The sequence below is a fragment of the Danio aesculapii genome, chromosome 23, assembly GCF_903798145.1.
Source record: "Danio aesculapii chromosome 23, fDanAes4.1, whole genome shotgun sequence".
Classification (NCBI taxonomy): domain Eukaryota; kingdom Metazoa; phylum Chordata; class Actinopteri; order Cypriniformes; family Danionidae; genus Danio; species Danio aesculapii.
In genome coordinates, this window is record NC_079457.1 from 34619069 (window position 1) to 34643709 (window position 24641).

Genomic DNA, 24641 nt, shown 5'->3' on the forward strand with positions numbered 1-24641 from the left:
AGATGATAAACCAAGTGCCAAATGCAAAGGAACAGTCTCATATTCGTAGAAATACATCAAAAGGTCAGAGACAAACAAGTTCAAACAAGATCTCCTGGGGAAAAAAACAATTTTTGAATGTTGTAAATTGGTAGCTTGAACAAGTACAAGAAAGCATAAAGGGTCTGAGCAGGTAATCAGTGGCGCAGTATGTAGGGCTGTCACCTCACAGCAAGAAGGTCGCTGGTTCGAGTCTCAGCTGGGTCAGTTGGAGTTTCTGTGTGGAGTTTGCATGTTCTCCCTGCGTTCGTAAATTGTCCGTAGTGTATGAGTGATAATGAGTGTGTGGATATTTCCCAGAGATGGGTTGTGGCTTGAATGGCATGCGCTGCATGAAACATGTGCTGGATAAGTTGGTGGTTCATTGGTGGCAACCCCAGATTAATAAAGGGACTAAGCCGAAAAGAAAATGAATGAATGAATAAATAAATAAATACATATACTGTCACGATCACAGCGGTCTACAACCAGAGATCGCTGGTAAACACTCATATCCACATGAACTATAAATCTGCCATGTTATGGACTACATATTCAGTCATGCAACACACACTTTCACTTGCTCCAAGTCATCACTGATTAGACACCCACAGCTGAAGCTGCTTTTGGACTGATTACTGCACTATATATATACAGCACACTAACACGCAGTTGTTTTTGAGTCTTGTCTACTGTTTATGTGACACTGCATCGTGTTTTCCATTGTCTTGCTATGCTGTATTTTTGATCCTCGCCTTGTTTATTCATGTTTGCTGCCTGTCTTGTGACCATCTGGCTGTTATTTTGACTTTGACTCTAGAAGTCTGTAAAAATTTGTCACAAAATTTTCAAAATGTAAAATAGTAACGTACGTACAACTTTTATAAGGGTAAAAAAATGGTTTAACAATGTCAGCATAAACCCTTTTTTAGCGGATTACTGATCAGGATTTACTAAAGACATGCAATGAAAAATAAGCAATGACAAGGAGGACATAATATTTTTATGGCCAAATTTATTACATGTGCTTTTGTAGATTTCTTTTTAACTTTTTAATAATAAGTAGTGTAAACACCATCTTTTAACTGTAAATGGCATAAACAATTATTAAAATTTTGTTAATATAGCAGGACTTAGTGTAAACAGTGTATGCTTTATTTTAGTGTAAAAAGCATACCTTCTATAAACAATAAGTGTAAATAGCATATAAAAGCAAGGAAAAGCATCTACCATACTTTTTGTTGCTTTTTTGTGTAAATAGCATCTGATGCTATTTGAACTTAGTGTAAATTGCATCTCTTGCATCACAAAAAATGCTTTACTTACTTAGATTTTTTTGTCTTGTTTCTAGTCCAAATACCTAAAAATTCCTGAATCACGAAGAATTTTCTAGACAAGCAAAACATATTGTCTTAATTTAAGAAATAATATGCCAAAATTAAGTAAGTTTTTCCATAAAACAAGCAAAATAATCTTATATCAAAAGGAAAACCAAAAATATTTTGCTTACCCCATTGGTGCATTTTTTTTGCTTGTTTTAAGGAAAAACTCACTTGATATTGACATATTATTTTTGAAAACAAGACAATATGTTTTGCTTTCCTGGAAAATACTTCTTGATATAGGAATCTTTAGACATTTGGACTAGAAAAAAGTCAAGTGTGCAGTGTGCAAATAGCCGCTGCCATAATAAAATTCCTCACTAGTGAAATAATTTAAATATTTTATAGTTATTAATGTGAGACTTTTATCAATATTATTTTTTTATACAAAATATAGCTGTCGCACAGTATCAGTGTCATTTTCACCACAACACTGAAATTTTGCTTTAAAACGTTTGTGTAAAAGATTATTTAGGTGGTTTCTATGAAAATTAATAGTGACATCTGAGCACATGCTCAAGATGGAGGGAATGTAATTTTTCATCAACAACACATCGAAAAATCGAGGTCAATATTTCTTAATAAGGAATTGCATTTATTCTGTCATTTCCAAACATGCTGTACCTTCAAAGGTGTTTTTAAAAACCAAACAAAGTTAAGGTAAATAAGTGTATTTTGTATACATGAAATGCTAGTATCAATTCAAAGCTAGAGTATATATACATATACATACATACATATATATGTATACACTCATTCATAGATTATACAGCTTAGATATTTCAAGTGAAAATACAAAAATAAACCATAAAATTACATCACAAATTATAAAACAAACACAGAATGTACCAGGATATAACAAGATGTACAACAAAATGTAGCCAAACACCTAATTAAACATTAAAGAATTATTAATTGCTTACTTGTTCCAATGCCAAACGCCTGTTTCAGTGGTGCAGCAGCCGAAATCTTGGGCTGTGGATAATGTGAAACATGTATTTGTCTCTGATGAGTCCACCTTCACTGTCTTTCCCACATCTGTGAGAGTTACGGTGTGGAGAAGCCCCAAAGACGCATCCCACCAAGACTGTTGATGACCAGAGTAAAACATAGGTGGATTAGTGATGGTTTGGGCTGCAATATCATGGCATTCCCTAGGCCCAATACTGGTGCTAGATGGAGCATCACTGCCAAAGACTACTGACGCATTCTAAAGGACCATGAGCACCCAATGGTCCAAACATTGTATCCTGAAGGCGGTGGCGTGTATCAGGATGATTATGTACCAATACAAACAGCAAGACTGGTAACAGAGTAGTTTGATGAACATGAAAGTGAAGTTGAACATCTCCCATGGCCTGCACAGTCACCAGATCTATATATTATTGAGCACTATGAGGTATTTAGGAGGTTGATTCAGGAAATGTTTCCCTCCAGCAGCATCACATAGTGACCTAAACACTATTCTGCGAGAAGAACGGCTAAAAAACCCTCTGGCCACTGTGCAGGACTTGTATCTGTCATTCCTGAGATTAACTAATGGTATATTGTACGCAAAAGGAGGTTCGACACCATACTAATGAATTATTCATTTGTTCATTTTCTTTTTATCTTAGTCCCTTTATTCCTCAGGGGTTGCAACAGCGAAACGAACTGCAAACTTATCTAGCTTATGTTTTATGCAGTGAATGCCCTTTCAGCCGCAACCCATCACTAAGAAACATCCATACACTCTCATTCACACACATACACTACGGACAATTTAGCTTACCCAATTCCCATATAGCACGGGTTTGGAATGTGGGGGAAACTGTAGCACCCGAAGGAAGCCCACGCAAACACGGGGAGAACATGCAAACTCCACACAGAAATGCCAACTGACCCAGCCAGGCTCGAACCAGTGACCTTCTTGCTGTGAGGCAACCGTGCTACCCACTGCGCCACCGCACTGCACCGCCCCACTAATGAATTATTGTGCTCTAAAACCAGCCCTTTCAGTTTCTTTGTCTAACCCCTGTAGATGTGTAATATTTTTTTATTTTAAAATTAATTGATAGAATATTTGAATAATAATCAGTTATTCACATTGGACACTGTTACTGTTCATCTGTTAGACAAATCAGTTTAGATTAATTTCAGCTTTACACATGCAAAAAATGTGTGGTTATGCTTAGTATTTTGTAGATTGAGTTTAATAAGTGTGAGTTTATGAATTTTATATTTTTTCTAATAAATATCTAATGTTTTTTCTATATTAAAATTGATTCATTGTCATTTGTAGAACACCTCGTCATTTCCATCACCACATACATTTAAAAAACATATTTTAAAAATATTTAAAAATTTTAAAAGTTCTCATCACACATTAAAAATGTATTCACAATTTATAAGTTCATGCTCTATTCAATATACAAGTTCAATTTATTTATATATTTTCTGATAAGCTTTTAACCAAATTAATATAAAATTTTAGAGCGTAACAGGTGTAAAATCCAGCATTTGGTCCTAAGGCACTCATTTATTTCATTGACAAATGTATAATTGTATATATTGTGGAAAGGTTGGTTAGATACAAAAATGATCTTCGACAATGTTTGACTGCAAAAAAATTATTTCACTTTGAAATAAAAGCTGTATATTGGGATGACATTTTTTTCAGTTCATGATGGAAAATATGAACAATTTCTCTTATCTAAGTTTGTCCTCTTACAGATCTTAAAACTAGACAAATTGTTTAAACTTATGAGGCACGTTAAAAGTTCTTTTTACTCAACTTCACAAGGCTAAAAGTGCCCGTAGTTGAAGAATTGCCCATAAACAAAGAAATAAAGACAGAAATGAGGAACCTGTTATACAGACAAACCTGCTTCACACGTGACTCAAACACACAGGCCACTATCTGACTTCTGGGAAAATGAAACCGAAAATGAGATGAACTGCTGTATGATCGTGTCTCACTGTATTTGTGCAGTAAAATGGCAGAAGCCAAATTTTCTCAGGATGAGTTCATGTGTCCAGTGTGTCTGGATATCCTGAAGGACCCGGTGGCCATTCCCTGTGGACACAGTTACTGTAAGACCTGCATTACAGGCTGCTGGGATCAGGAGGATGAGAAGAGAGTCTACAGCTGCCCTCAGTGCAGAGAAACCTTCAGTCCGAGACCTGCTTTAGCTAAAAACACCATTCTGGCTAAAATGGTGGAGAAACTGAAGAGGACTAAACCACCTCCTGCTGACTGTTACGCTGAAGCTGGAGATATACAATGTGACGTCTGTACTGGAAGAAAATACAAAGCCGTCAAATCCTGTCTGGTGTGTCAGGAATCTTACTGTCAAACTCATTTTGAGCGTCACGAGGAGTTTCACTCTCGTAAGCCACACAAAGTGATTGATGCCACTAGACGACTGCAGGATATGATCTGCCGTAAACATGAAAAAGAGCTAGAAATGTACTGTATCAATGACCAACAGTGCATATGTCTGATGTGTAAGGAGTATGAACATAAAAACCACAAAACTGTATCAACTGCAGCACAGAGGACAGAGAAACAGGTATGAACTTGATGCAAATGTTCACCCAAAAATAAACATTTAGTCATCATTCACACATCATGAATTTCAAAAACATTATGACTTTCTTTCCTCTGTTGAATGTAAAAAAAAGAATTAAAAAAAGATTCAAGAATGTCTGATGCGTTTTAGTGTCGACAACATCAGTGTTAGGTATAAAAGTTTCTAAAAGTTTCAAAGCATTTAAATAAAAGCATACAGTATGTTACATAACAGATTTTATATACATGAAAGTACAGTGTCATCATTTTAAATGTTTAATATAAAAATGATTGATACATAACCTAAATGCAAATTTCATTTAAATGAGTGAAAAAACGGAAAAGACTTTTTTAATTTGTTCAATTTGTTTAATTATAATACATGTTGTCCTATAGTAAAAGGACCAAATATAACAAAATCATAAAAATGGTCGCTGGTGCCTAAATCATGACACACACATGCACGCACGCACGCACGCACGCACACAAACACACACACATGCACGCACGCACGCATGCACACACACACACACACACACACACACACACACACACACACACACACACACACACACACACACACACACACACACACACACACACATTAGTGTCATCACATTTGATTTGTGCTGTGTAAACAAATGAGACATTCTACCAATACCAATTTCTTTATTCCTGCAAGAGACAGAACAGTAAAGTATCCCAAAACCAACTTCTAAACTGTGCAATTAGGATTTATAGCAAAAGTGGTGGATTTTTGGCCATAAAGGGAAATGAGAAAGAGACTCGTCATCTAAACAAAGCAAAATCTAAAAGTATTTTTATACTTACTGCACAAATACTGTTCTTGTGTTTTACCGTGTTTATGTGAATGTTACCTCATTGTTCCTCATAGTTACAGGGTAAATATAAAGTTTGCAAATGGTGCTTGTTTCACTGTGTATTTTTATAAACATAATACATAGGTAAACTGTTAATAGAAAACAACTATGTGGTATGTTGTGAATTTCTCTAATCTGGCTCATGGCAGCAAACTGTTGTGAAATTTTAAGAAGAGCCCAAAAACCAGGGAGAACTTTCAGTTGCCTTCAAAGCAGAATCCTTTAATAAGAAGGGGTTTCTTCGACCTGAAAGTTTCACTCGAAGACAAGAGCAGAAAACAGTGTGCGAAATTATGTTCTGGAGACCAGTCCCGTCTGGCCAGTTGACCAAAAAGAGAAACCAATAGAGACAGCCATGTTGTGAAACTGACAATTTGCATTACTTTGGAGACAGTCAGGGCTCAGAAAAAACAAAACATTTTAGGGTCTGTCGCACCATTTTTATATATAGATAGATAATATAAATTTATATTCCCACAGTTCCCCCTTTGAGAGTTATTAAAATCTCTCACAAAATATAAATTTATACACTCGAAAAAAGTTCATTCTTGTAACATATTATGGTAACAGACTCATAGTACTTGCTGTGATTTTACTGTCTATAATTACAAATGGCATGTTGACACAGGACTAACATGCCGCTGAAGTCCATGGATTTCTTATGGATAATATTCTGTTCTGGTTGGAACTGTCATTTCCTTGTCATGGGCGTGGGTCAAATGTTAAGTAAAACATTTGATACTTTGGATGCATAGATAGTATAACAGTAGGAAAAGCAATAGAAGAATAGCTATTTCCTTGATCCACAGCCAGGGTTTACCTAACAGGTTTTCAAACCATGAAGAATTGTCTTAAGTCATCCGGTGCAATTTTACTGAAAGATCAAGTATGTCTTGTTGGATTTTGTTCAAGTTCTTGGTTGGATCCATAAATCTGGTTCAGCTCTCTGGGCCTATGATGGTGCAAGCTCCCCCTTGCTCAGCTAGAATGTAATCCAAGGCTACTCTGTTCTGTAAGATCATTATCTTGTGTGAAGCAAGAGTGTTTGTGATATTACCCATGGCCAAAGCTGTATCATTGGCCAGTTTCTGAACAGAATTTGATAAGCTTCTGAGTTGATCAAGGGCTTGCATCACTCCATAAGATAGAATTAATGCTCCAAGAGTTCTTGACCACCATGTTTGTGCACAAATGAGTCCTGGAATGTAGCGATCTTCTTCCTTTGTGGTAGAAGCGGAGTTATGCAGATGTTGAGAGCTTGGGGTGGAGTGACATGGGATGTACCACCTCGAAGATTCCTGCTCCTACTGAAGGTGGGTGTGGCTTGCAGATGTTCTTTCCAGCAAACAAGGCATTTCTTGACATATTCATCAGCTCTAAGAATATGCTGTTTTGTGAGTCTTGTGCGATGACTTGTGCGATGTTCCTGATGATCTCTAGTACGGCAATCTTGATCATATTGATGGATGACTGAAGTTCCTGTAGGTAGTTCTCTGCGTTGTGTGTTCTTCTGTGATGGTTGGTTTAGCGGTGGCTCTAATTGGCTCTTGAGGGTTGTGACTGGACTTGTAGGTAAGAAAGGTTGGTGTCTATGGGTCTCAGGACAACAAGTTGTATCTGTACAGAATAAGAAAGAAACAAAAGGCAACAAAAAAGTATTTGTTGCAAAAAAAAGAAAAAAGTAAAAAATAAATAAATAAACAAAAAAATATTTTTTTTTTAAGAAATCTAATTCTGCTATAATTGTTCCTTCTTTCCCTATTTCTTAATACCCATGACACCTAAAGAACAGTAAGGTTAGGATGGACTAATAAGGGGGGGATGGCCTATTGGATTGTCTTCGCCCAGGGGTGGTCCCCAATCTCTAAAGGATCAGTTTTTCCATGAGACTTGGTGAGGTTTTCACAGTAAGCTATCAGGGCATCTGAAACAATGTGCACATCAGCATTTCTAAGATCATTTACACCTGGCATCTGCATTGGGCGTCCAGTAATAATCTCATGAGGGCTCAGTCCTACTGGTCTGTTGGGTGCTGTGCTCATACTACACAGTACCGCTGGAAGTGCTTCAACCCAAGAAACTCCTTCCTTTTGCATTTTGCTTAGCCTGGTTTTAATTGTTCTGTTAGCTCGTTCAACCTGTCCTGATGCTTGTGGCCTGTAGGGGCAGTGAATATTCCACTTAATATTCAGCATTTTAGACACTTCCTTGACTACCTGTCCTGTAAAGTGTGTACCCTGATCTGAGTCAATGGAATCTGGTAATCCCCATCTGGGAATAAAATCAGTGATTAGACATTTAGCAGTATGTGCAGCTGTAGCACGTCCTGTTAGATAAGCTTCAATCCATCTCGAGAACTTATCAATTACTATCAAAACATCAGTTTTTCCTTTAAAGGGAGGTAATGATATATAATCAACCTGCATGTGACGAAATGGCCCCGGTGGAGCTGGGGTATGTGTTGCTGCTGTAGTTGCTGTTGGCATGTCATTATTTTTCTGACATGTAACACATCTTTTCACTGTTTCGGTGGCTACATTTCTGAATTTGGATTCCACCATTGATTTGAGAACCTGTGATTCATGGTTGCTGGACCACTGTGACCCAAATTGTGTATTTGTTGAGCCAAATATGGCAGCAGTGATTCGAGAGTGACATATTTTCCCCCTTTAGTCCAGCAGCCATATGAATCCACTGTAACTCCTTTGTCTAACCAAGTCCATGCTTCATATAAAGGAACATCTTTGTACAGATCAATGATTGATTCAGGAGGCAGAAATTATTTCTGTGCTGTACTACCTGAGCATACATGTACATTAGCATAATAACAAGCCTGTTTAGCAGCTACATCAGCAAGAGCATTACCTTTAGCTTGCATTGTATTAGCTGTGAGATGTGCTTTCACTTTAATCACTGCCAATTTCTTAGGAAGCTTCATGGCAAACATCCGGTCTTTCACTAATCCAGCATGCTTAATGGGGGATCTGCCAGAAGTTAGAAACTGTCTGCTTTGCCAAATGACACCAAAATCATGAATTACCCCAAAAGCATATCTGGAATCAGTGTAGATATTTCCAACTGATCCTGAAGCTAGCGTGCATGCTCTAGTTAAAGCTACTAGTTCTGCAGCTTGAGCTGAAAAGTGATCTGGAAGACAGCCTGTAGCTGTACTTCTGTGGTGGAAGTTACTGCATAACCTGCTCTTCTGTTACCTTCAATGAGCTATGCTGAACCATAAACAAACAATTCTCATTCTGCATTTTCTATGGGCATTTCTGCTACTTCACTTGTAGGTGTATAAGTAAGCGTAACACAGTCATGAGTCATTTCTCCCTCATCCTCTAACACAACTTCAGTCAATGCAGACATCATACATGAGGATGGGTTTGTGATTGGTGCACGCTGTAAAACGACATTCGGGGCTGTGAGGGTCATTAACCAATTTCCCCAACGAGAGGAGGTGACAGAAGTGACTTTTGCTTGATTCATTTACTGATAGGATATTGCTTGGTAACTGGAGGTGGAGTTCCTGTCAATTTGACTGGTTCTACACCTGTCTGAAGTCCACACTCATCCTTTTCTTTTGCCCAGATTAGATGATTCTGTAAGAAAGCATACTCGGGAGCGATTGCATTATCAGTAGAAACTTGTACTGAAGAAATTTTTATGCTAGCTGATTCTGAAGACATGTCTAAAGTTAGATGTAATTATCTTAGTATATCCATGCCTAGAATTGAACCTGTATTTAATGGAGCACATAGCAATTTTGTTGTCAGAGTATTTGGGCCAAATTGTACCTCTGTGGGCGGGGTTTCAAACAAAACAGAATCTTCACCTATTACACCTGTTAAGGAAAGTTTAGTTTTGTTGTACGGAATGTTAAAATCTTTAGCCAATTTCATAGGAATTACTGTAATATCTGCATCTGTATCAAGCAAAAAATCTATCTATTTATCTTGTATGCTACCTTTCACAAAAAGTATTTTGTCATTGTGATGGAGGGGAAAGGTAGCTACTCACAGCCCCAACAATTATTTTTTCCTGTGCTCTTAGAAGAGCCTGAGCAAGCTGTCCTAAAGCTGCCGAAGACAATGGCGGAACTACTTCAGGGTTGTAGGCAGGCTGAGAGGGAGCAGAATTATGCATAGCATGTCTTTTACTATTTTGCAACTTCTTCCTTCACTCTTTCTCCCAGTGTCTTAATTTCCCACAGTAGTTGCATTTGCCTTCTCTTTTAGACCACCTAGTGTCTAGTTTTTTTGTACTAAATAAAGTTGCTGCTATTCTCACTTTTGCTTTAACATCAGCATCTTTTTCCCATGCAGCTAACTTGCCAAGATTACTTCTGATGGTATTGTCATACCACGTAATATCTAGAAAAGGCAATGCTTTCCTGTATTCTGTTACAAGGCCATCAGACCAAATGCAAACTAGTAGACCTTTGTCATCTAACACTTTTTTTAGGGTTGTCAATAATTCCACTGTAAGCAATAGCTGTCTGAAAAAAACCTCTCAGTGAATTCATTCACAGACTCATCTTTCTTTTGAGCACAGTTAGTTACTCTAGACCAATCTATTTTGGGCCCCACAATATTTTTTTGAGTTTTCAGAACACCCTCTCTCAAATCATCTTTACTGGCATGTTGCAGATCAGAAACAGCAAATTCAAAACTGTTGAATTCAGATTGTGTTAGAATTTGAGACATTAGCTGTGTAACTTCTGTCAACGACATGTCATAAAGACGCATTTTGCTGATTAGTGCTCTCCTAAACTAATTTGTGCAGGCTGGAGGTAAGCTCTGAGTGTTTCAATGTCTTTAGGTCCTAAGGCTTTGGTAACAGTTTGAACTCGGACAACAGAAGCATTGGGAGAAACACTTTCAGTTTCCTCAATTCTCTGTGATTTCAACAAAAAACAAAATATTAACAGGTAAGGTTAATCTTCTCTGCTTCACAGAGGATAAGAAAATTTTAGCACTGAAGGCTAAACTTCTCTGTCTGAAAAACAGAGGATAACAAAATTTTAGCACCTAAAGCTAACTTTCCTGCCGGAAAACAGAGGATACAGATTTTAGCAGAAAAAAGCTAAACTTCCCTGGCAATGCAGAGGATTACTTATTCATCTCTAAAATAAAATTTAGACGATAACTTAGCTAACTAAACCCACAGATGTTTGTTAACTCTTCTCTGACGGCGCAGAGGGTAACTAGATGTACTGGTTTTTGCAGTTCTTTTTATAGAGTGAAAACTCACCAAATTGTGGTTGAACTGAAGAGATTCAGTCTGGAGAGAAGTCTGATCTTGCTTGAGCTTGATGTCTCAGTCAGATTTCAGGCAAATTCAACTTTCATCAGGGTTGCAGTCACCAAGTTGTTGAGAATATGTGACCTCAGCTGTTCCACTTTACGTTGCTGGAACTGGAACGATTCCGTCTTGAGAGAAGTCAGATATTTGTTGAAAATGAAGAGTCAAACTTGATTTAGGTGATTTCTTCTTCTATCCGGGTCAACTTGATTTAGGTGATTTCAGTCTCTATCCCAGTCAGCGGCACCAAAACTGTTGTGAATTTCTCTAGTCTGTCTCACGGTACCAAACTGTTGTGAAATTTTAAGAAGAGCCCAAAAACCAGGGAGAACTTTCGGTTGTCTTTAAAGCAGAATCCTTTCATAAGAAGAACTCAGCGTGGCTGTGGCGTCATCAAAAGAAAACTCTTAACTGTACGGCAAGCACTAGTTTTTTATACATTTTAGAACAAAGCATGCAAATGAAGTGTTGTTGTCAGTGGGGTAAACTGCCTTTTCAGGCCTGATCTCATCAGCATGTAAGTCTGCAGAGTGGATGACAACATATTAGAAACCTGCCCAGCTACTGACCACATAAAAGGGTTTCTTCAACCTGAAAATTTCACTCGAAGACAAGGGCAGAAAACAGTGTGCAAAATGATATTCTGGAGACCAGTCCCTTCTGACCAGTTGACCGAAACGAGAAAACAATAGAGACAGCCATGGTGTGAAACTGACAATTTGCATTACTTTGGAGACAGTCAGGGCTCAGAAAAACCAAGACATTTTAGGGTCTGTCGCACCATTTATATATATATATATATATATATATATATATATATATATATATATATATATATATATATATATATATATATATAAATATAAATATATATAAATATATATAAATATATATATATATATATATATATATATATATATATATATATATATATATATATATATATAATATTAATTTACATTCCCACAGGTAAAATCAGTGTAAGTAGATTTCACACAGTCATCTAAAGTGTGACTAATTGTTTTAGTAAAGTATTACTATAACGTAGAGGCTGATGATATAATTAACCAATCCACACTGGTTAAGTAAATGCTGGACATGTGACAGTTGTTGCTGATGTTGGTTTGTCCTCCAGAAAGAGCTGAAGGAGACACAGATGAAGCTCCAGCAGAGAGTCCAGCAGAAACAGAAAGATCTTCAGCAGCTGAGAGAGGCTGTGGAGTCTCAGAAGGTGAGTCTGGAGAAGAAAAGGGTTTGAGTCTCACTGACGCTCACTGTGCCTCACAGGCTGTGTCATTGTGATGTGTTTAACAGCGCTCTGCACAGACAGCAGTGGAGGACACTGAGAGGATCTTTACTGAGATCATCCTCTCCATTGAGAGAAGAGCCTCTGAGCTCACACAGATGATCAGAGATCAGCAAAAGACTTTAGTAAGTGAAGCTGAAGGACTCATGAAGCAACTGGAACAGGAGATTGATGATTTGAGGAGGAGAGATGCTGAGCTGGAGCAGCTTTCACACACACAGGATCACATCCACTTCTTGCAGGTAACAGAGATCTAGAAGAACAGCATCTTAGTGGTTATTGAGAGCAGAATCAGCAGTCGACTTGATTTATGTCAGCAACTGGTAATTGTGTGAAGCATTGTGGTGATGTGTTTGATTTCTGTTTTCTGTAGAGTTTCCAGTCTTTCTTATGTCCTCCTGAATCTGCAGATGTTTCCTTCAGTCCCCTCTTGACTTTTGATGACCTGAAAGAATCAGTTCAACAGCTGAAAGTCAAACTGGATGATTACTGCAAAGAGGAGATCAAGAAGATCTCTGACAGAGGTAAAATCCCAGAGATGTATCTGCTAATTCTGCAAAAAATGACCCGCCTTTACTAAACCACACTAATAAAGCCATATTTCAATCCTCAATTCTATTTCACATAGAGAAACAACCTCATCTTCATCACAAACCCTGTGAATGAAGTTTTTCCTCATTAATGCGTAGTATTTCATCAGTGTTCAATCTGAGGGCAACACTCATTTTCAATAAAGTAAAGTAAAGGTACCTTAATAAGTGTAAGTTAAAGTGCCAAATTTTTATTGTATGTATGTGTAAAATGGGGTGGTTTTGTCATGTGCATGTGTGTTCTAGTAGCTTTTGTTTTGTAAATAGTTTTGTAGTCGGCGGATCTAAATTCACTCAAAGGGAAATTTGAAATGTTTTTTTGAGTTATACGTATTACTATAATAATATAGTAATTTTGCGATAGGTGAAAAAAGTCTAGAAATGACCCTGCCTTTTTTCTTCCTGGGTTTTCCCCCTGTGCTTTGTGCCACACCTTTGTTTGTTGCCTCGATTACGCATGGTAGTTGCCCCAGAACTGTGCTGCTCTCCTCCCCCTCATCCCTGTGGTACCTTGTTAGCCCTTGTTTATTTAAGCCCCTCTGTCTTGTGGTAATATGGTTGTTCGTGATTTCCCAGCTCTCTATTTCCTTCTGTTCATCCACATTTTTATCTTATAATAAAGAATTCTGTCAAATCCCATCAATTAAAAATGTCATATAATAAAATATTGATATACTTAGGCATAGTAATAAGTGTTACAAGTCAAGTACTTTTTAAGTAAACTTTTCTGAAGTTAATTTTTTAAAATCAATCATTATATTGATTCAGTTTTTTTCCGATTAGTCCCTTTATAAATCCGGAGTCGCCACAGTGGAATGAACCGTCAACTTATCCAGCATATGTTTCACACAGCGGATGCCCTTCCAGCCGCAACCCATCACTGGGAAACATCCATACACACACACTCACTCACACGCACACTCATACACTACGGTCAATTTTAGCATACCCAATTGACCTATCTTTAGACTTGTGGGGAAACCAGATCACCTGGAGGAAACCAACGCGAACACAGGAAGAACATGCAAACTCCACACAGAAATGCCAACTGACCCAGCCAAGGCTCGATCCAGTGACCTTCTTGCTGTGAGGCGAACGTGCTACCCACTGCGCCACCTCATCGCCCTTTTAAAATCAGATATTCGTATTTATATGTATTTGCATATTTATAAATATAAACATGAATATTTGATTTTAAAATGGTGGTGCAGTTGCAGGTTTGAGCCTTTGCTGGGTGAGTTGGGATTTTTGTGTGGAGTTTGCATGTTCTCCATGTGTTCATGTGGGTTTCCTCCAGTTTTCCCCCCAAGTCCAAAGACAAAGACATTGGGTAGGCTAAATTTTTCGCAGTGTGTGAATGAGTGTGTATGGTTGTTTCGCAGTGATAGGTTGCAGCTGGAACGGCATCTGCTGCGTAAAAACATATGCTGGATAAGTTGGTGGTTCATTCCGCTGTGGCGACCCCAGATTATATATATATATATATATATATATATATATATATATATATATATATATATATATATATATATATATATATATATATATATATACTATCGGACTCCAAATATATAGCGTTATGAGCTTTTGGGTGAATATTTGTGCATCCCTGGAAATAAGCTATGACCTAGTGATGTATCGGGTATATAGTAGTCAACAATTGAAGTGGATCAAAAAAGTTAAAGAGCCCATATTATACATGAAATAGGGTCATATTTAGGTTGTAAGGGTCTCCAACAACAGTCTAATATGCATGCAAGGTCATAAAACACTTTTATGGTCTTATAATCTGCATTTATTTTTACCTAATTATCCCAACGACTCCCATATGAATCGTTCAGCGATTCATTTGTTCCCAAACCCCTCCTCAGCACGAAGCTAATCTGCGCTGATTGGACCGATGACAGCCTGCTGCGATTGGTCGACAGTGACAGGCTTCAGCACGAGACAGAGTGAAATGCCCAGCTGGTAATCAACTATATAAAAGTAGTCACAGTGCACACGCGCTTCATAGTGTAAGGCTTTTTTCACACACACACACACAACCCTCCTCAGAAGAACTGGGGGAAGCGACGCGAGTCTCTCTCTCTCTCTCTCTCTCTCTCTCTCTCACACACACACACACACACACAACGCTCCTCAGAAAAACTAGGGAAAGCGACGCGAGTCTCTCTCTCTCTCTCTCTCTCACACACACACACACACACACAACGCTCCTCAGAAGAACTAGGGAAAGCGATGCGAGTCTCTCTCTCTCTCTCTCTCTCTCTCTCTCTCTCACACACACACAACGCTCCTCAGAAAAACTAGGGAAAGCGACGCGAGTCTCCTGTCTCCTAGCTTACGATCGCCATAGCAACGACAAACGGCAGTGGAACGCGAGCTCACAAAAGCCTTTAAAGTTAAATCCGTAAACAAAGCGGCACGCGTCGCGTTTTTAACGTGGCTTACATGTGATAAGAGAATATAAAGAGTATCCGCATGTACTGTACCAGGTTAACAAGTAACAAAACACAATAAATACATAATTTGCAAGCTAGAGTAAACGAGGCAACAATTTTAATCGCACTTACTTACACTAGTGAATAAACCTCAACCACTGACTCTTCACAGTTTCATCTTTGGGTAGAGACTGTCAATATTATCCATCTGAGCACAGCGTGACTTCATTGGACCGGCGGCGTCTGTGTGTGTGTGTCTAGTGTTTTTTCTGTGTTAGTGGGTGGGGCCGCAGGTTTCAAATCTCCCTGGTTTGCGCGCGTAACTACTGGCGAGGCTTGTGTTTCGTGGCTGCGTCATCGCGAAACACCTAATGACTCGTTATCAAGACGACTCATTTGAAGCACTATGAGTCGACTCTTTTATAGATGAATCAATAGTTTTAAACACTGTACACTTACAGATTTAAGCCTTAGCTGGATATTTCACTTCACTTAGAGCTGTGTTACACACTACATGGAAGGGCATTTTCAAAAACCCATAATATGGGCTCTTTAATCAAAGTTTTCTTAAGATAAGAATGGGTGTTGTTTTGGTTTTAGGTCAACTTTGTTGTCAGAGGGATCTTAAATTGTCTAGTAAAGTTAAATTAATCAAGTTAAATCAAGTAAAAAAAAAATGCACAACAAAGTCAGATTTAAGCATAAAAAATATATTTTCAAAAAAACTAAATTGTGGGTTGTGAAAATGCAGAGTAGCTTGTAACTTTGAAATACAATTAGGCACAGTGGCTGGTGAGCAAATAAGTTAAACGCCTTGATGATAATACATAGTCTTGTTATGTTATGAAACTATGTATCTGTTGTTATATATAACACTTTAAAATTGTATAGTAATTTTATGTCTGATTATTTCTTAGGAATGCAAAAGACACCTATATTGAAGGACCCTTTCAAAAACACATTCACCAACATTGTTCCCAAGACCAGAAGAGACTTCCTACAATGTAAGAAAACAAGCAGAGAAACTGAGTGCTTTATGATCTTCATGTAAAGAAGAAAAAAATCATTACATTAGAGAATAATAATTCAGCTTATGAATGATGATTTATACATGAGCCTGCCCATGCAAAAAAAAAGTACTTCAGGTTTATTTTTTTATATATTATATTTAGCAAGTATACTAATATCAGTGTACTAGTGTTATATTTGTAAGTGGTTACATTTATGCTAATTAAAAAATATGCACCTCGGTGGGAACACCAAAGCGAGCAAACAAACCTTTCAGCAGGACCTTCGCTACAGTCCTTGCCTCCTGCTTGGGGACCACACAGGCCTCCAGCCATTTGATTAAAATTGTCCATGGCAACAACCATAAACCGATTTTTTTTTTGGTGTTTGTGGAAAAGGTCCCAGCACATCTACTGCCACAAGATCCATGGGACAACCTACCAGACGCTGCTGTAGCAGGGCATAAGATTGGCCTGCTGGCTCCATTTTGGCTGTGTATGAGACACATCGACGACAGTAAGAATTTATATCCCTCCGACAGGTGTTCCAGTATGTGTTCCAACTCTTGAAGCACTCTTTTCAATGTTTTGTTTACTCCAAAATATCCCACCCCTGGCTGTCCATGCATTGCTTCCAAAACCAAACTTTGACATGTCTTGGCCACTACTGTGTGCTATTTCATCATCCCAGTAGCTGGTTCCGCAAACCCATTTGCAACACCCCCATATTCAATCTTATTCCTTCTCGCATAGACCACGGCCCCCTCATCACTGGCCCGAAAGTTGCCACCTCTTTCCATGCAGGCCTCTAAACTGCCTCCATTCAGTTGACGACTACCTGGCGAACAGGATCCTTACATTGTTCAATAGTCCATGCCACATTTGAATCAGGCAGCACTGCGTGGCAAGATACCTCAGACTGCATTCCTAGGGTCTTTTTGGATTTTTCCTGTCCTGTATACCCTGCCAGTCATTCACACTGTGGGCAAGTTGCCTTACAAACACACCTTGATAACACATCTGCATTCTGATGGCTATCCCCTTTACGATGCTGGATGGTGAATTGGAAATTCTGCAGGCTATCCATCGAGCCACCTGTCCCTCCGGTTCTCGAAAAGACAATAGCCATCTTAAGAATGCATGATCCGTACGAATCACATAAGGTAGGCCACAAAGGTGATGAAGGAAATGGCTGACAGACTCCATCACAGATAAAAGTTTCCATCAGGTTGCACAGTAATTCTGCCTAGCTTTGTTGCAGTCCAGACTGTAATAGGCTATGACCCTTTCATCTTTTTCCCCTCCTGGGATAGAACAGCACCCAGCCCTACATTACTAGCATCTGTGTTCAGGATACATGGTGAGCTTTGTTCTGGTACAGCCAAGCCTGACACAAGGCCTCCTTTAGGCAATCAAAAGCCTACTGCTGCTCTTGTCCCCACTGAAACCACTGCAATTTCTTTGTTAGCTGATGGAGAGGAGCTGCAATTGTGGCAAACCCAATGACAAATTTCCTATTAAAAGATGCCAGCTCCAGAAAAGCCCTCAACTGCTTAAGACTGCAAGGCACCGGCCTCTCACGGCCTAACCCTAACAGCTTAAAGGTTGCTGGATCACTGCAAAGACTAAAGGGCATAGTCCTAAATTGCCAAAAGCCCATCCCTGTTGTGAATGCAGTTTTTGGTTTTACATCTGCACTTAAAATAATCTGTCAATAACCATTTCGTAAGTCCAGTGAGGAGAACTACTTGGAGCCAGCAATTTTATCCAGTGACTTATCAACTTGTGAAAAGGGGATAGGAGTTCTTGATAGTTACCTCATTTAACCATCGGATGTCAACACAGAAATACCAACTGCCATCATTTTTAGGGACCAATACGACTAGTGAGGCCCATAAACTTTCTGATTTCTCTGTGACATCTGCAGTCTTCATCTCCTCTAGGCCCTGATCTGCAGCTGCCTGTCTTGCAAGTGGCAAACATTGGGGGCACTGTCAGACAGGATAGGCATTGTCTGTATTTATGTGGTGTTAGTTGTGTCTGGCTGACATCACTGGCTGTGGTTGCAATAATACATGAAGAAATTCCATCACAAGTTTGCTTCAGGGCTCCCTCTAGATCTTGACTGCTTCTCTCCCAGACAGCTTGGGTGATCTGCATAGAGGTTGATATCTTGACGATATCCTGCCTGTGAGCCCCTTCATCAGATTCAACAAATAAGGTCATCAATGCATGACCAGTGTCAGGACTCAGTAGAGGTTGTTCTCCAACTGATATGACTGATTCTGCAGATGTTTTGACCTGGGAAGTTAGGTTCGGAAGGCCAATATGGCCAAATTGGATGGAAGTGAATAAGCTGGCTGAACTTCCACTGCCTTGTGTAAGAAGTCAGTTCACAGAATGCAACATTCTGGAATCTGCAGCCCAGACCCACTTAACAATGGTATATCCACAAACCTTGATTTCCACCTCACCATAGCCCATCATAGCTGCCTGTTCTCCCATAACAGTCAGCAGCAGAGAATGGAAGGTCTGGAGTTCTCTTCTCATCAAGAACCTGGGGAGAATAATAGTAACCGTTGAGCCAGTGACCAGCAAAGCCTGTATGGACTGCCCATCCACAGGTGTGACTGATGGGCCGAGAGTACCTCCCCCTACTCTGGCCCTGGCCTGTTTACCGAAGACTGTGCTGACACCCCAACGCAAATGCCCTGCCTTTCCACAGGTCCAACAGACCACCAGCTCCCTTCGTAGTGAGTCAGCCTCAGCAGAGGGTGGGTGAGAGTGCTTCCCAGAGTATGCAGCAAGAACCCTGGGATGACTGACAGCTCCACTGGACCTTTCTTCCAGTATCCCTTCTATAATCTGACCTCAGATAAATGCATCCAAAACTAATGCGTCCATCACATATTCGCTAAATGTAGGGTAACTGTGTTAAGCTAGGTGATGCAAATCAGCCATAAATACACCCAAGAGCTCTTTTTGCTGACGGGTGTGCCCTTGAAATTGTTGCTGTCAGGCCTTCATAGATGTGATGTCCACAAAACAGCAAACAATGCCTGCTCCACATTAATCTCTTATCTAGATGAGATATTTTTCTCTTAGGCTAGCACACACAATTCATCTGACCCCTGGCTAAACCCAACTGACCTAAGCAGGTATCCATCCCAAATTTCAGCATTTGCCACTGATCTCTATACTACAATAACAAAATTAGCAGCACTTCAGACACTTGTAAATGTCATTCAATAGCCTGTTCTGTCTTCCTCCACCAACTACCACTACCTTATGCGCTGATGATCTGGCCTCCTTTTTCACACAAAAAACCTCTAAAATCAGCAGTCCTTCATCCCTAATCACCCTCAAATCACACTTTCGGAAGAAAACACACTCTCCTCCTTTCTCACAGAGAAAAAAACAGTATCCAAACCTTTCCTCTTTGCACATACCACAACTTTGCCCACTAGACACTATCCCCTCACACATGTTAAAACCTCCTGGCTCAAGGAAGTAGCAACAAAACCAAATAAATATCCAAACCAGAAATTCAAATCAACTTAATTATATTTAATCAAAAATTAAGTGAAATGATACATAAATATAAAGAAACGAACACAAAAAACTCCAAGGCTGAAGAGGGAAGGATAAACACCCGCAGTCCTGTTCTCTTGGTCTTTATCCAAACGCACATTAGAGGTAACACTCCGCACCTGGTCCAAACATAATCACGGCAAAACACCGCACCTGTTCGACACTCCAGAAGAATACCAGATCATGGAACACCTCCATCTAGTGGACACTAGTTAACAGAACCTTACGACCGTCACAAACACCCTGCAAGATTGGCCCTAACACTTCACTCCACAAAACATTTGGCGCTTTCTACATGGCACTTTCTCAGTCAACCTTACCTAACCAGTTAGGTTTCAATTGTTGTCATTCCACTGAGACTGCACTACTCTCAGTCACTCTCAGTGCACTACTCTGAAGTCCTGCAGATTGTGAATGCAGGTTACAAGTCATCAGTTCTGCTATTAATAGACCTGTCTGCTGCTATTGATATGTTGAATTATCCCTTTCACCCTCTCCTCAATGGGCATCACTGGTACCCCATTCTGCTCGATAGATTCTTACCTCACCAGCAGATTATCCAAAGTTGCTTGGAGAGGAGGGGTATCCAAAGCTCATCAGCTGTCCACAGGGGCCATGTGACCAGGGATATGTTCTTGGTCCCCTTCTATTTTTATTTACACTACATCACTGGGAACCTTCTTCTAATCACATCGTTTCTCTTATAATTGTTATGCTGATGACACATAGATCTATTATATAATATCATATAATCCCATTTCAACCCGATGACCCAATGGTAGATGCAAGGATCTTGCACTGCCTACAGAATATCTCAGCTTAATACCTACAGCTTAATGGCAAAATATGAACTTCTTCTCTTTCCTGCAACTTCACACATTCAACACAATTTCTATTATGCCATGTATTTCAGTAAGCAACCTTGGGCTTATTTTGGATGCTCGGCTGTCTTTCATAGAGCACATTGGTTTGGTCATGCAGGATTTCACTTTTCAACTTAACCCATAAACTTTTACAGCCAATCCAGAATGCTGCAGCTTGTCTGGTCTTTAATGAGTCCAGGAGAGCCCATGTAACAACTCTCTTTAGCTCTCTGCATTGGTTGCCGGTTGAGGCTTATATAAAGTTCAAATAACTGATTACAGAACAGCCATTGGCACTGGACCCTCTTACATCCACCTGCTCCTGAAGGTCTACATCCAATTTAGGAGCTTCTGAGTGCCACCTTGTGGTTTCATCACGGAGAGGCTATACGTCATTTTCCAATACATTTTCATTCAACATTCCTTGCTGGTGGAATGAACCTTATTGCCACATGGACTGCTGATTCACTAGCATCATTCAAAAAAATAAATAAAAAACATCTGTTTTGCAATCACCTGAATACCTGTGAACAAAACCAGGAGCAGCATGCTGACTTACAAAACAGCCACTGGCTATGCACGCTCATTCCTCCACCTGCTTTTGAAAATCCACTCCAGGAAAAGAACAATTTCTTTCACTAATCCTCACTGGTAGAATGATCTTCCCATTCAAACATGCACTGCTGTATATCCCTTTGTATAAGTAGCACTTCTTGTGTGTATTGCCTCATCATGTTGAATCACTTAACTAATAGCTATAGCTTAACAATGTTGCAAATATACTGTGCAGAAGTATGTAGGAAATCTGGCAGTCTATCACAGTGCTGAAGTTTCCATTCAGTAAATTTCATGTTTACAGATATGTATGTTTTTCGTTCATTCATTCATTCATTTTCTTTTTGGCTTAGTCCCTTTATTAATCTGGGGTCACCACAGCGGAATGAACCGCCAACTTATCCAGCACATGTTTTACGCAGCGGATGCCCTTCCAGCTGCAACCCATATCTGGGAAACATCCATACACACTCATTCACACTCATACACTACGGACAATTGAGCCTATCCAATTCACCTGTACCGCATGTCTTTGGACAGTGGGGGAAACCGGAGCACCCGCAGGAAACCCACGCAAACGCAGGGAGAACATGCAAACTCCACACAGAAACGCCAACTCAAACCAGTGACCTTCTTGCTGTGAGGCGACAGCACTACCTACTGTGCCACTGTGTCACCAATATTTAGACCTACATCTTCAAAATATATATTTCAGCATATCACAAAAATGTAATCACTTGTTTTCCACAAATGTATTATGCAAAAGATTACGATTGATTTGCAGTATAAAATCTTTTAACTCTTAACTGAAATGTAATGGGAATTTCATAGAAGATGAAACATATTGATAATTCCTTATTTCTGTGTATTTTTTCTCCATCAGATTCTCATCCTTTCACTCTGGATCTGAACACAGTGAATAAATACATCTGCCTTTCAAACAACATGATTACTTACACTAACACACCACAGTCGTATCCTGATCATCCAGACAGATTTGATCAGTTGTGTCAGGTATTGTGTAGAGAGAGTGTGTGTGGACGCTGTTACTGGGAGATCAAGTGGAGTGGATATAGCGTGTATATATCAGTGTCATATAAGAGCATCAGCAGGAAGGGACAAGGGAAAGACTGTTTGTTTGGATGTAATTGTCAGTCCTGGAGTTTGTTCTGTTATCCTGACAATTATTTATTCATTCACAATGACTTGCACACTGTTCTCCCAGTAAAGTCCATCAGCAGTAGAGTAGGAGTGTATGTGGATCACAGTGCAGGAACTCTGTCCTTCTACAGCGTCTCTGACACAATGACCCTCATCCACACAACCCAGACCACATTCTCTCAGCCACTCTACCCTGGGTTTAATGTGAATGGTTACAAATCATCAGTGATACTGTGCTGATTGATCAAAATAACTTAAAAACCCCTTCATTCAAAACTAACAACTCACTAGTCTTCGACTTTTATCAGGGGTCACCACAGTGAAATAAACCACCAAATACTCTGGCATTTGTTTTATGCAGCGGATGCCCTTCCAGTAGCAGTCCAACACTGGGAAACACTCATACACTCTCTTATTCACACACATTCATACACTACAGCCAAATTTATTCACCCAATTTACCTATACAGCATGGTTTTGGACTGTGGGGAAACCGAAGAACCCAGAGGAAACCCACAAGTACACAGGGAGAAAATGAAAACTTCACACAGAAATGAAGAGTGTCAACATATACTGTAGCACTGATGTGCTCACCTGAGTTTGTTTCCCGGCTAAAGGTCCTTTGCTGAACATTCCCTTCCTTCTGTCTGCTCCCCGTGCATTCCTGTCTCCCTCTCCACTGTCCCATCAAATAAAGGTTAAAACTCATAAAAATAATATTAAGTATTCAAATCCCAAAACTTAATAAAGACAAAAACAATATATATTAAAAATGATGCAGTCTGCAAAGAATTTATCTAGTTCGTATTCCATTTTAGTGCTTTTTTCCCCCAAGCAAAGCTCTTGGACTTCTTCTAAAAATATTACGTAGTGAGACTCTATGTGAGATTAATGATGTGTGATGTAAACATTACAGCTTTTTTATCCAATCAAACTTCTTTCCAGGTAGGATGGTTAAAGTTGCTACTCATTTGAATCCGGTATATTTAAACCAATCAGAAGATGACTGAGAATCTGCTGAAGCATTTCCAGAAAAGTGTGCTATATGCATTATACTTTAGCCACAGTCTGTGGTCAGTGCTTGTGATTATATCTGAGGATAAGACTAGGACTACCTCAGAAAATTGGTAATTTATCGAACAAAACCTGTTCAGTGGGCACCTCTTAGACATCCAACCATTAAATGATGAGAGTCTACTGTAGTTATCTTCATCACTTTAAGTAAGCAGTAGACTTTATTGAAATACATTTTTGTGATCCCTGACTGATGTAACCGAACATCATTCCTGTTACCCCTCCTTCCCCTTTTACCCCTCCAAATGATCTGCCTTCACAAAATCTCTAATACACGTATAAATCTGCAAAATTTTCATTTATTTTCAGTTTCATATCAATTTTGCATGAAGAAAAAAAACTCATCTGCATGTCAAACTCGGTTTTGACTAAAGCAATAGGTATATCCTCTAATGCTAAAGTTACCACCTTAAGTGTAAATCTTTTGAGCAGATTTTTGCTATGTGTTTGTGTGTTAGACTGTGCTTGTGTGTGCAAGTAGTCTTTTGTGGTGTAAAATCGGTTTTACAGCTGGCAGGTCAAAATTGTAAGACAAAATCTATAAGAGAACTATTATACCTTGAAAATATGAAAAAAAAAAAATGAAAAAATAAAATATGAAAATAGAAATCTATGAATTCTTTCTAATTTTCAAAATAAAAAATTAAATAATTGTTTAGTTTTATTTATTTTTATTTTTTATTTATTTATTTGTTTATTTATTCTTTTGTTAAAATGGTGCACAGGTCATTTTTGACTCATAAGCCAACACAAGGTTTAAATTTGTTTTGATATCAGGTGCTCTGGTTCCTGGCAGACTTTTGACTGTGATGGCTGGTGTCTCTATTCACAAGTTCTGTACTATGAAGTCTTAATTATTAGGGCATTTATAGCAGGTTTAGTGCTAAACCATCGGTGTGAATGCTACAATCGAAGCCA

The 24641-nt window shown here is 39.0% G+C and overlaps 1 protein-coding gene across 1 annotated transcript; it reads left to right on the forward strand.

The window, feature by feature from the left end:
• Window positions 1–4351: 4351 nt before the first annotated feature.
• On the forward strand, window positions 4352–24256 carry ftr57 (finTRIM family, member 57). The gene is made up of 6 exons (XM_056449852.1): window positions 4352–4951; window positions 12271–12366; window positions 12450–12683; window positions 12815–12965; window positions 16390–16476; window positions 22372–24256. Exons 1-6 carry the CDS (start codon window positions 4376–4378, stop codon window positions 22887–22889), a joined length of 1662 nt encoding a protein of 553 aa, XP_056305827.1. The 5' UTR covers window positions 4352–4375; the 3' UTR covers window positions 22890–24256.
• The last annotated feature ends 385 nt before the right edge of the window (window positions 24257–24641 follow it).